Source organism: Ornithorhynchus anatinus, chromosome 7 (genome assembly GCF_004115215.2).
Source record: "Ornithorhynchus anatinus isolate Pmale09 chromosome 7, mOrnAna1.pri.v4, whole genome shotgun sequence".
NCBI classification, from domain to species: Eukaryota; Metazoa; Chordata; class Mammalia; order Monotremata; family Ornithorhynchidae; genus Ornithorhynchus; species Ornithorhynchus anatinus.
In genome coordinates, this window is record NC_041734.1 from 70,452,776 (window position 1) to 70,465,177 (window position 12,402).

The window sequence follows — 12,402 nt, forward strand, 5'->3', positions numbered from 1 at the left end:
AACGCTCGGAAGGCCCTTCCAACTCTCGCGAGGCTTGGCCTGACTGAAGCGACGCCATCTTGAGTGTGGCGGGGGGGGGAACACGACTGGGCAGCCATTTTGGGCGTGATTCTAAAAAGTGGTATTTGTTAAGCGCTTACTATGTGCAGAGCACTGTTCTCAGCGCTGGAATAGATACAGGGTCATCAGGTGGTCCCACTTGAGGCTCACAGTCTTCATCCCCGTTTTACAGATGAGGGAACTGAGGCCCAGAGAAGTGAAGTGACTTGCCCACAGTCACACAGCCAAGTGGCAGAGTGGGATTAATAATAATAATAATAATAATAATAATAATAATGTTGGTACTTGTTAAGCTCTTACCATGTGCAGAGCACTGTTCTAAGCGCTGGGGGAGATACAGGGTCATCAGGTTGTCCCACATGAGGCTCACAGTTAATCCCCATTTTACAGATGAGGGAACTGAGGCACAGAGAAATGAAGTGACTTGCCCACAATCACACAGCTGACAAGGGGCAGAGTCGGGATTCAAACTCATGACCTCTGACTCCCAAGCCCGGCCTCTTTCCACTGAGTCATGAGACAATAATGTTGGTATTTGTTAAGCGCTTACTATGTGCAGAGCACTGTTCTAAGCACTGGAATAGATATAGGGTCATCAGGTGGTCCCACTTGAGGTTCAGTCTTCATCCCCGTTTTACAGATGAGGAACTGAGGCCCAGAGATGTGAAGTGACTTGCCACAGTCACACAGCTGCCAAAGGGCAGAGGCTGGATTCAAACCCATGACCTCTATGATTTTTATTATTATTATGTGCCATCGAGTCGTTTCCTTTTCAGAGCGACCCCATGGATATACTTTCCCCCAAAACTCCTCACTCTTGGCTCCAAAGCTGTCCATCACCGTGCCCCCTCCTACCTCACCTCCCTTCTCTCCTCCAGCCCAGCCAGCACACTCTGCTCCCCTCCTCACTGGTCCTCGTTCTTGCCTGTCCCGTTGTCAACCCCTGGCCCACGTCCTACCTCTGGCCCGGAATGCCCTCCCTCCTCACATCCGCCAAACTAACTCTCTTCCCCTCTTCAAAGCCCTACTGAGAGCTCACCTCCTCCAGGAGGCCTTCCCAGACTGAGCCCTCCCTTTCCCTCTGCCCCTCCCCCCATTCCCCCTACTCACTCCCTCCCTCTGCTCTTCCCCCTTCCCCTCCCCACAACACTCCTGCATATTTGTATATATTATTTATTACTCTAATTAATGATTCAATTGATCTTGATGGTATTGATGCCTGACTAGTTGTTTTGTTTTGTTGTCTGTCTCCCCCCTTTGAGACTGTGAGCCCATTGTTGGGCAGGGATTGTCTCTCTCTGTTGACGAATTGTACACTCCAAGCACTTAGTACAGTGCTGTGCACATAGTAAGTGCTCAATAAAGAAAATTGAATGAATGAATGAATGAATGAATGGTTCTTCCGTTACCGTTGTTAGTCTCCATCCATCAAGCTGCTGGTCTGCCCTTCCACGTTTTCCTTAGACTTTTCCTAGCATTAATCACTAGTTTTTTTCAAAATTATTATTACTTATAATGTTACATATAATAATGTTATATATGCAATAGTCTATTAGATTAATATTAGAACAGTGCATACTATAACATAGACATATATTATTGCATCATACATATTATATATAATAATGATCATTGTGGTATTTAAGCACTTACTACATTCCAGGCACTGTACTAAGCACTGGGGTAGATGCTAGATAATAGGGTTGGACCTAGTCCCTGTCCCACATTGGGCTCCCGGTCTTAACCCTCAATTTACGGATGAGGTAACTGAGGCACAGAGAAGTTAAGTGACCTGCCCAAAGTCTCACAGCTGACAAGCGGCTGAGTCGAGATTTGAACCCATCATCTCTGACTCCCAAGCTCATGTTCTTTCCACTGAGCCACGGGGGACAAGGCCAGGGAAAGGAGTAGGGAGCAGGAGAACACTTGCCATCCTGAATTAATTTCATTCATACTGCATACAAAAGCAAGGCCAGTTGACCTGCTGGTTTTGAAATGACACTCAATTAACCTTAGAGCTCCCTACCTAACTTTCCTCTGTAATAGGGTGTCCATACATGTGGCTTTAGAGAGTGGGGATTTCAGTTTGTTTGGCCCCATCCTTCATTGCATACTTTAATGTTAGCTCTACGGCAGATACGAGTTAATCATTTGGACACAGTTCCTGTCCCACATGGAGCTCACAGTCTAAGTAGGCAGGAGTAGGATTTAATCCCCATTTTACAGACGAAGGAACAATAACAATAATTGTGGTATTTAAGGGCTTACTATGTGCCAGGCACAGTACTAAGCACTTGGAGCGGATCGAGTAGGACAGTCCCTGTCCCACATGAGGCTCAGTCTTAATCCCCATTTTACAGATGAGGTAACTGGCCCAGAGTAATTACGTGACTTACCCAAGATCACATAGCAGACAAGTGAGAGAGTCAGGATTAGAATCCAAGCCCTCTGACTCCCAGGCCCGGGTTCTTTCCACTAATCCTCGCTGCTTCCCTACTTATATAAAGAGTTGTTCTTTGTACTTGAAGACACTGCTGACGGTGAGATTCACCTATGGGAGTGTGGGTGACAAACTTGTACAACTACTCCTGGCACCAGACCCTAAGTAAATAATAACGTTGGTATTTGATAAGCGCTTACTATGTGCCAAGCACTGTTCTAAGTGCTGGGGTAGATACAAGGTAATCAGGTTGTTCCACGTAGGGCTCACAGTCTCCATCCCCATTTTACAGATGAGGTAACTGAGGACGAGAGAAGATAAGTGACTTGCCCAAGGTCACACAGCTGACAAGCAGCGGAGCCAAGATTAGAACCCATGACCTCTGATTCCCAAGCCCGTGCTCTTTCTGCTAACCACATGTTCATGCCTGGGGAATCCACACTTTTGTAGATCCTAAGTAATATGGAGATTGGCTGTGGTGCCAGGGGGAGAGGGCATCCCTCCAAACAACAGCCACCAGAACCTAGGGGTCAGGACCGACTTAGCTGAACCCTAGCTGCTTCCTGAGCCTTCTGGACGTTCATCAAACCACCAGGTTCACCAAGAGTCCTGACCTAGTCTCTAAAGAACAGAGGGCATTAGGAGCCCGAGGTTATCCCTGGGCATCTTAATGTAAAATAATAATAATAATGTTGGTATTTGTTAAGCGCTTACTATATGCAGAACACTATTCAAGCGCTGGGGTAGATACAGGGTAATCAGATTGTCCCACGTGAGGCTCACAGTCTTAATCCCCATTTTACAGATGAGGTAACCGAGGCACAGAGAAGTTAAGTGACTTGCCCACAGTCACACAGCTGACAAGTGGCAGAGCCGTGATTGAAACCCATGACCTCTGACTCCCAAGCCCGGGCTTTTTCCACTGAGCCATGCTGCTTCCCATAAAGTCAGAAGCGGCGGCAAGAGAGTAATAATAATAATTATGGTATTTGTTAAGCACTTATCAGGTGCGAAGCACTGAACTAAGCGCTGGGGTGGATACAAGCAAATCGGGCCAGACAGTCCCCGCCCCAAGTGGGACTCTCAGTCTCAATCCCCATTTTACAGATGAGGTAACTGAGGCTGAGAGAAGTTAAGTGACTTGCCCAAGGTCACACAGCTGACAAGCGGCAGAGCTGGTATGACCTTCTGACTCCCAGGCCCGTTCTCTATCCATTGCATCATGCTGCTTCTTCCACCCAGTTTCATTCCCAGCAGCGACATGATCCACAAGGGCTCGACCCCTGTGCTGTAGAAGACGGGACCGGGAGTTTTCTGGACAGAGGCCTCCTGAAGAACTACTATCTTTGCCCACTGATGGCACTATCATAATAATAATAATAATGTTGGTATTTGTTAAGCGCTTACTATGTGCAGAGCACTGTTCTAAGCGCTGGGGTAGACAAAGGGGAATCAGGTTGTCCCACGTGGGGCTCACAGTCTTAATCCCCATTTTACAGATGAGGTAACAGGCACAGAGAAGTTAAGTGACTTGCCCACAGTCACACAGCTAAGTGGCAGAGTCGTGATTCGAACCCATGACCTCTGACTCCAAAGCCCGTGCTTTTTCCACTGAGGAGGGGGTGCCGAGGGTAGTATTTTGTCTGGGCCTGGGTTTAGGATCTGCAAGGGAGAACCCAACTCTGATCTAACAAACTCCAACAGCAACTTAAAGGCCACGGGGAGACGGCGGTCAGTGCCAAGGTAACCACAGCTCGCTCCAACTACTGGTCCCGCTCCACGGGGGAAGCCCAGGGTGGAAATGGCCCCAACACAGCTGTTGCCGCTCCCACCCTTCCTGCAGCTAGGGATTCCCGGGTTTCGGGACGGCGAGGACCCCAAGGGCCCCGTCAAGTAACGCACCCACTGATCGGCCCAGAACGACCCAGAGAGGCGCAAGGTTTTCTCATCATTTTAATCGACTTTAATGATTATTGCTCATCTGCGAGGATTAATATTGCATTCATTAAAAATCATTCATATACAAAATAAACCTATTCCATCCAGGTTGCTCTTAACATGCTCCCTCCGCTGTAAGATCTCATTCCACAGTCATCTCGGTTACATGGCTTTAGGGAGATGGAGCTTCTACCTAGTGACACAGTAACAGATACAGGAACGGAGGGGCGAGGGGGCCCTGGTAGGAGTGTGGACCTTGGCCTTCTGGAAGAACCAGACCCCGCGGAGGGGCTGTCCTCACCCCGCCAGTGGACGGGATATTCTGATCGGCTAGGTGGGTGCCCACCGGGCCACCTCGGACAATGGGAGCCGACCCGCTCGCAGCTCCGGAGGTAACAGGGGCCACTGTCCAAGAGGGAGAGGTGAGAGGATGGGCCTGATGGTAGAGATGCTGGAGGGCAAGAACCTAGGCGGGAAGTACCTGCTAGGCATGAAGAAGCAGGCTGGAAGCCTCCCTTTTGTGTGGTCCGGATGAATCTCTCTGCCCAGGGTGGGGGATCGGGGAGAGGGGGAGGCTAGTTCAGAGAGGGAACTCTGCCTTCCACCACTAACTCTTGGGCAAACCCACAATGAGTCGAAAGAAGGGTTTGAGATCCTGAGCAAGTGTCCCTTGCACTCCTGAGCACCAAGCTCTCCTGACCAAACAGGGTGCGTGGGAAGCTAGCAGAAGTTTCTCTGCCCCGCCCCAGTGAGGCCACAGCCCTGCTGCTGCCTCTAGAGTTGGGGTGACCCGAACCTGGAACCCACACTGAAGCCCAGGGGCCTGGCTGCTCTTTCCTCCTTACCCACTGCTGGAACTTTTGGGAACAAAGGGACAGCTGGCCAGGCAGTGGTTTGCTCTTTGAGGAAAATCCCAAAAATTGAGCTCAACATCTAACCCAGCGACAGGTTGGGAAATTCACCTTCGACCCCCATGAGAAGCTGGTGGATCTGACCGCTTAAGCTGCTTTAGCCCCAACTCCTGGATTCTCTAAGTTACAGAGCTAGAAACAAAGTGGGCCACATCTCCATGGGTCTCTCCGGACCCGAGCATCCTGTCACACCAATTCCGAACCCTCGCCCCAGATGAGCAAAGGAGGGAAAAGAGAAACCAACAGCAACCACCCCAACAGTTCCACAGTGTTAACGCTAAAAGTTTTCCTTTAAAAAAAAATTTTTTTTTTTTTTTTTTTTTTACAACAGAACAAAGTGGGGAGGAGGCCCCAAATGTCCAACTGGGTAAGGTGCAGTTTGATGAGAAGCTACAGGAAAATGAAAGGTTGCACGTTTGAACTCAGGCGGGGTGAGGCTTGCAATGGCCGATGCTCGGGGGAGGGGTCCTTCTCGCAGCCGGCCATGGAACCACCTGACGCAGGAAGCAGGGCTTGGGGCTTCAAGGGGAAAGTGCCCCAGATGCCCCGGGTCCTGCCCTTCCCGGCGGGAGGGGTGCGGCCGTCTCCTCCAGCACAAATTAGGGAACACTGATTCAGCAGCAGCTTTTAAGGCAATTTGAGAAATTGCAGATTGTTCCCCTTTAAGAGGGAGTACCTCAGCGTTCCCCAGTAGAAGGTACCACCCGGTTAAGACTAAGGTCCCTTGGAGAGGGTGAAGAGAACCGCAGGAAAGAATCAACCCTGCGAGTGGGGACGCGGGGATGGGGCTTCACGCCTTTTCAAGTGAGTTGGATGAGAGGCCCGGTTGAACCCTCAAGGTTCACCTGTACACCAGAAAAGCAGAGTCCCTCTGTGGTCTGAAGAGCTTAGACAAAGACATGAGGAAGGGTGGGGCGGAGGGGAAATCACAACGACAGAGAAACCGGAGAGGGAAGGAGCAAAATGGTAGGTAGAATGAAAATAAAAGCTGTTGTCATTTTTTTAAAAAAATTTCTCTTCTAAAGGTGTCGGGTACAGTTCCGGTCCCATGGACTGTGGCCCGTCAGTACCTGTAAATCAATGAGAATCAGTCAATCGGTGCTATTTATGGAGTGCTTAATGAGTGCACGGTACTGGGAGAGACTACAATACAGACGGCAGACTCGATTCCTACCCTCAAGGAGCCTATAGTCTGGTTAGAGGAGGCAGACATTAAAATAAATTTCAGGTTAGGGAAGCATGTGAGTATAAGGATGTGTACCTACGTGCTTAAAGGGTGGGACTAAGTGCAGAGGTGAGGCAGCAGGGAGGGAAAATAGGGTTGGTGGGGGGTGGACGATGACAGCTTCTTTGGGGAAGGCTTCCTGCAGAAGATATGACTTCAGCAGGACTTCGAAGATGGGGAGGGTGCTGGGCTGTCAGATGGTTAGGGGGAGGGAGTTTTAGGCAGGAGGGAGAGCGTCTGCAAGGGGTCGAGAGCAGGTGAGGTGAGCGGGAGAGAAAACGGGCAGGGTCATGAGAAGAGGTGGATGGATCGGATTCTCCGTCCCAATAGTCTGGTAGAGGATTCTGGGAGATGGGAACCTGGTTCCCCTTGAGCGGTTGATGCCGAACTCCCTCACAGTCACCTCCCCATATTCCCATCCCCGCTCTGGCAGCCTTCTCTAACCGGGCAATTCCGTACCATATTCATCTGCTTCTGCCCTGGTCAGAATCTGTCCCTGTTCGGACCATACCCCTTCCTGGCTGTGCTCTTACCTGCTCCACCCAAGATTATCGTGGTAAACACTCCATAGGTGCCCAATCACTGTGCTAAGCATTGAGGGAGATACAGGTAATAAGGGAGAGTGCAGACTCAAACTCTTTCAGGGTTCCCATTCTAAGAGTCGGGGAGAGAGGTCTAATCCCCATTATACAGATGAGGAAATTGAGGTTCGGAGCAGTTATGTGTCTTGCCCAATGTCACCAGATTGGAATCTGTGCCTACCGACTTCCAGTCCAGTGGTCTTTCCACTAACCAAGGGAGTTCCATGTCCCGGTGACGGGAGTTTGCCAATCCTGGGCTCCACGCTCCCCTTTCAGAGACAGAAGGGAGCTTCCCTGTCCTTTGGCCAAGCTCCCCTCCAACTTACCTGTAATAATTGGGCTTGAAGGGCCCGTTCTTATTGAGTCCCAGGTATTTAGCTTGGTCGTCTGTCAGCTCAGTCAGGTGGGCATCGAAAGAAGGCAGGTGTAAGCTGGCCACGTATTCATCTGAGAAGAGCAGAGGGCCAAGCCGGTTGCTTTGGGCCGTAGCTTCCAGCTGCAAAGCCAACACCCCCGCCCATCCCGAACCTGGAAGACCCGTGGCTCGAGGGCTTGCTTAGTCCTTCAAAGGGCAGAAGAGAAGACACCAGCAGCTAAAGGCTCCAGCTAACCACCGGCACCTTTTCTGGGGCCCAGTTCTCCACATCAAGGTCGTAAGATGAGTTTGGTGGGTGCCTCAGGCCCCGTGGGGGCTCATCACCGGCTGTGGTCTTCACCACCAGACCGGCCAGTCCATTAAACTCCGCCAGCTGCACGACCACACAACGATCCATTTCCTGGGGTGGAGGAGCACCCGGCCGGCCTATTTCAGGGGAACCGCAGATAGCCACACTCAGAGACAGATGAGGTGGCTTCAGGTCTGGGACTCTTGAGGAGAGAACTGGGACCAAAACCTGGTGAGCTCTGGGAAGGTGAAGCTAAGGGTCCTGGAGGCCACTTTGACTTCTCCTCAAGAGCGATCCTTGCTCCTGGCATTTGTCTTCTCCCATCCACCCCAGAACCTCCTAATCTTTTCTTGCTCGGGGCCAGGGGCCAGTCACCAGGCAGAGCAGCAAAGCGGGAACGGAAAGGGGTGGAGGGGAGGTGTCTTCAGCAACGGTTGGCCCCCCCGGGCTCTGGTTGTCCTTGGATCTGTGACCTTAAGCATTTGGATGAACCTCACCTACAGCCCTAGAGCACTTAATGTACAAATTATTTATTTATAGTCATGTCTGTCTCCCTGCCTAGGCTGTAAGCTTGTTGTGGGCAGGGAGCTTGTCTACCAATTCTGTGGCACTCTGCTACTCTCCCAAGCACTTAGTACAGTGCTTTGCACATAGTAAGCGCTCAATAAATAACAGTGATTGTCTGAGGTGAACCCCGGGCCACTGAGTACTTGACCTCCCCAACTACATAGGAGATCTAGTGGGAGAGCCTTTCTCCTGAATGTTTTGAGAGGAAGGGGCAGCTCCCTGTTACTTTTCGCTCACCCATCTTCTTAGGCAGCAAGTACACATCCTGCTTGTAGCGGCCGTCTGGGGCGTTGTAGAGTTCTATCAGCGCCAAAGCCTGGGGGGTGGGAGAAAGACGGACAGAATAAAACTACATCGCTCTGGGCTACTTACAAGGAGCTGGGGAAGGTGCCGCAGAATCAGATCACACCCTGGGCTGAGGCCAGCACCAGCCCAAATGGGCCTTAAACCCCAATTTCCCCAGTCCATGGTTGCTCCTCTATGGAAGAGTGGAACAATCTTCTCGGCGATCTGGGGCCGGAAGTTCCACTTCAGGGTCCCTGGCTCTCCGGGGAACGTGAAAGTAGGAGTCGGGGGGGAGAAAAGAAAGGGGGACTGGGGATTCCCGCCGGAAGCTCCACAAATTCCTGTTTCACAAGTCCCAACTCCTAAGAGGAATCTGCCTGCTCCCAGATGTTCATTCATTCAATTCGATCATATTTACTGAGCGCTTACTGTGTGCAGAGCACTGTACTAAGCGCTTGGAAAGTACAATTTGGCAACAGATAGAGACAATCCCTACCCAACAACGGGCTCACAGTCTAGAAGGGGGAGACAGACAACAAAACAAATAGACAGGCATCAGTGTGCTTCCAGAAGGCCGGAGCTTCCCCAGAAAGAACCGACTCAAAGCAACCAGGATTGCTGGGACCCTGCTCCTGCCTTTGCCCCTCCCTTCCAGGCTCTCTTCCAGGCTTGCCAGCCTAAGCCCCTTGCTAATAACCCCAGGAATCAAGAAAGCCAGTGCCAGTGGGAGGGAGGGGAGGAGGGAGGGGCGGCCGCCAGGCCCCCAGGCTCATACCTGAGTGGTGGCTGTGATGGACAGGACAAAGGTAGGGACCGTCGAGCAGCTCAGATTGAGAAGGCGACCCTGAAGAGGCGGTGGGAAGGTGGAAAGGGGGTCAGGATGGCTCTTATTTTCCAGAGCTCCGCCCAAACACCACCTTTTCCACCGGGACCACCAGAGCCAGATGAGGTCTGGGCCGGCTGGGGTAGACAAAGGGAAACTTTTTCCCAGACCCCCTACCCCATGTGCACGTGCACACACATACACACACCCACACATACACACACTCTCTCTCTCTCGGGGGTCAGAGCCCACGGCTATCTCGGTGAGCACAGGAGTCCAGAGCACCCCTTCAACCCAAGGTACCCCCCGACCCAACCCCGCCTTCAGTCTCCTCCCTCTTCCGGCCCTCCGGACCAACTCCCCTCCCCCGGAGACAGACCTCAGCCAGTAGAACGACGCGCTTGCCGTCAGGCCAGATGACGTGGTCCACCTGTGAGCGCACTCGCTCCCACGTCAGTTCAGGGGTGCGGAGGCTGGTCTGCAAGGGACAGGACGGGGTCAGCTGGTCTGGCATGGAGGGGTGGGGGGAGGCGGTGGCATGAAGGGGGCCCAGCTCCCGAGGACGGGCACCCTCCTCACCACATCAATCTCCGTGTTGGAGTGGCCCATGTTGCACACGATACAGCTGTTCTTCATGCGGTCCAAGTGCTCCCGGGTCACCACATTCTTGTTACCTGGCGGGAAGGGGACAGAGGCTGAGGACGGAGGGGGCTTCTGGGCTCAGTCAGAGTTGGCGGAGGTAGCCACCTAGTGCCAGTGGCTGGCCCAGGAAGCGAAGGGGAGGGATGAGTCAGGGTGGGAGGTGGAGAAGGGAGAGTGAACGAGCAATCCGGAGTGGGCTACAGAGCTGAGCTGGGCAAGGAAGCGGGCAGGGCTGAAGGGCCCTGGGAGAGATGCTTTGATCCTGGAGCCACAGGCAGGGTCTTGATGTGCCTCCCCTCAGCTTTCAAGCTGAACTCAGGGCCCAGCTGGTCAGGAGAGCAGTAAGCACCTCCCACAGGGGCTTTCCAGGATTCAGCCTCACGTCCCTCTTTGTCCTTGGGGGAAAATCAGACTCCCACCCAGCCCGGGCCCCTTGGGAATCTACCTGTGCAGGTTATAACCACGTCCACTTGCCGGATGACTTCATTTAGTTTCACCACCCGGAACCCATCCATGCTGGAGGAAGAGGAGAGAGGCTTGTGAGGACCTGGTGGGCAGCCCGTCTGGGCAAGCCAAGAGGGGAGGCAAGGGGATAAATGCCAGCTGCAGAGATCCTGGAGATCCAATCACATCCTGAGAGCCAGGCCTAGGGCCCTCCCCACATCATTCTGTGGAGCAGTCTGGCCTGTGACCAGTTGGGCAGATCGACTGAACAACCACCCCAGGAGCCCCAAGCCTCTAACTATTGAGGTTAAAAGAGGGGGTCACCACTGTCCTGGGACAGCCATCACTGTGGATTCGGGGGGGGGCCGTCAGCCCCCATCTGCCCTGGGCCAGCCAAGAGCTCTGGAATTGTTACAGGGGAGGAGAAGGAGGCCCAGATTATTCCCTAGGCAGTAGGCTGCACCTCGGCTTCCATCTCCCTCACAGGCTGGAGACCCAACAGAGAGCACTCAGCAGTTGCTCCAGAAAGAGAGGAGAGCTCATAAGGAGTCCCCAGGACCATGGACCACCCTGCTCCTTACCAGGCCTGGAGAGCACAGATGGGGTCGATCTCCGTGATATACACTATCGCTCCTAGAGCCTTCAGAGCCGCACAGCAACCCTTTCCCACCTACAGAGCAGGAGAGAAAGGAGAGACACACAGAGCAACAGAGAGAGAGGACAGAGATAGCGAGACAGGGAGAGAGGCATGGAAGAGAGAGATGTGGGGCGGGGAGAGAGGGAAAGAGTGTGCGGGTGGGCTGCCAGAGGCCTGTCATGCTTAGGAGGGAGGGCCTAACTCCCTCCTTCCCTCCCTCCCTCAGAAAAGACCCTGCTCCTGAGGACAGACAGGGCTCAGCCTCATCTCAGCCCAAGGGGCAGAAGCGGAAGCGGCAGCACGGCCGGCCGGAAGCAGAGGTGTGCCAGCCGAGCCCTCGGGGCCGGACAGCTGTGCCTACGACAATAAGGCGGTTCCGGGCCTAGACGGTCACCAGATGGGAACTCAGGCAGGCACACGGGGGGGACCGTGACCCGGGGGGACTGAAACCAACAGCAGCTTCCAATCACTCAGTCTTCCCAGACCCAGTTCCCCAACCACCAGTCTCGTGAACTAACACAGTAGTCACCTGGTCCTCGGGTGTATAAATTACATTTGGGTCTCTCCTGGATCTTCAATCAGACTAAGCTAATGGCAGGGACCGTCATCTTCTTTGGTCTCTCCACAGTGGCTGGTAGAGGGCCCCATACAGAGTGTGTGCGCAGGACAGACCGTTGGCTGTCTGGTAAGCCGGCCCCTCTGGTCTAGCGCCCACCCCTCTCTTCCAGATCCTTCCCGGGCCCAGTCATCTGCCAACCCACCCCTGGTAGGGGCCCAGGCTAACACTCTGCTCTGGAAGGCAGGTGGCTGGCTTTGGGTTCCTCTGTGCCCACTGGATGTGTAGCCAGTATTCCAGATAAGATGAGCTCTCTGAGTTGGAGAGCCGGTACTCTTCACCTTCTTCTGCTCATTTCAAACTCGCTGGCCAAAATATAGGTGGGCACCACTGGCACTTTAGAGTGGAATTAGGGAAATGAGGCTGGGCTACCGTTCAAGAGCTGCTCGAGACCAGTGCCAGGAATAATTCCCCTGAAGATGAAGAAATTATGAGAAGCAGCATGGCCTAGTGGAAAGAGTGCACGAGCCTGGGAGTCAGAGGACCTGGGTTCTAATCTCGGCTCCGCCAACGGCTTGCTGTGTGACCTCGAGGATTCACTTTATTTCTGTGCCTCGGTTTCCACAAC

At 53.0% G+C, this 12,402-nt stretch overlaps 1 protein-coding gene across 3 annotated transcripts in view; it reads right to left on the minus strand.

Moving 5' to 3' along the window:
* Positions 1-4,439: 4,439 nt before the first annotated feature.
* AHCYL1 (adenosylhomocysteinase like 1) overlaps positions 4,440-12,402 on the minus strand; it is a 42,449-nt gene continuing 34,486 nt past the window's right edge. For 2 of the 3 annotated variants that reach the window (XM_029068834.2, XM_029068837.2), the window contains exons 10-17: positions 11,163-11,251; positions 10,583-10,653; positions 10,075-10,169; positions 9,875-9,973; positions 9,448-9,516; positions 8,625-8,703; positions 7,482-7,602; positions 4,440-6,419 (exon numbers count right to left, since the gene is read on the minus strand). In XM_029068834.2, the coding sequence (XP_028924667.1) occupies positions 6,413-6,419; positions 7,482-7,602; positions 8,625-8,703; positions 9,448-9,516; positions 9,875-9,973; positions 10,075-10,169; positions 10,583-10,653; positions 11,163-11,251 (630 nt within the window). In that variant the 3' untranslated portion in view covers positions 4,440-6,412. Of the gene's footprint in view, positions 6,420-7,477; positions 7,603-8,624; positions 8,704-9,447; positions 9,517-9,874; positions 9,974-10,074; positions 10,170-10,582; positions 10,654-11,162; positions 11,252-12,402 lie in introns of those variants that run through there. The other variant, XM_029068836.2, reaches the window with a different exon arrangement.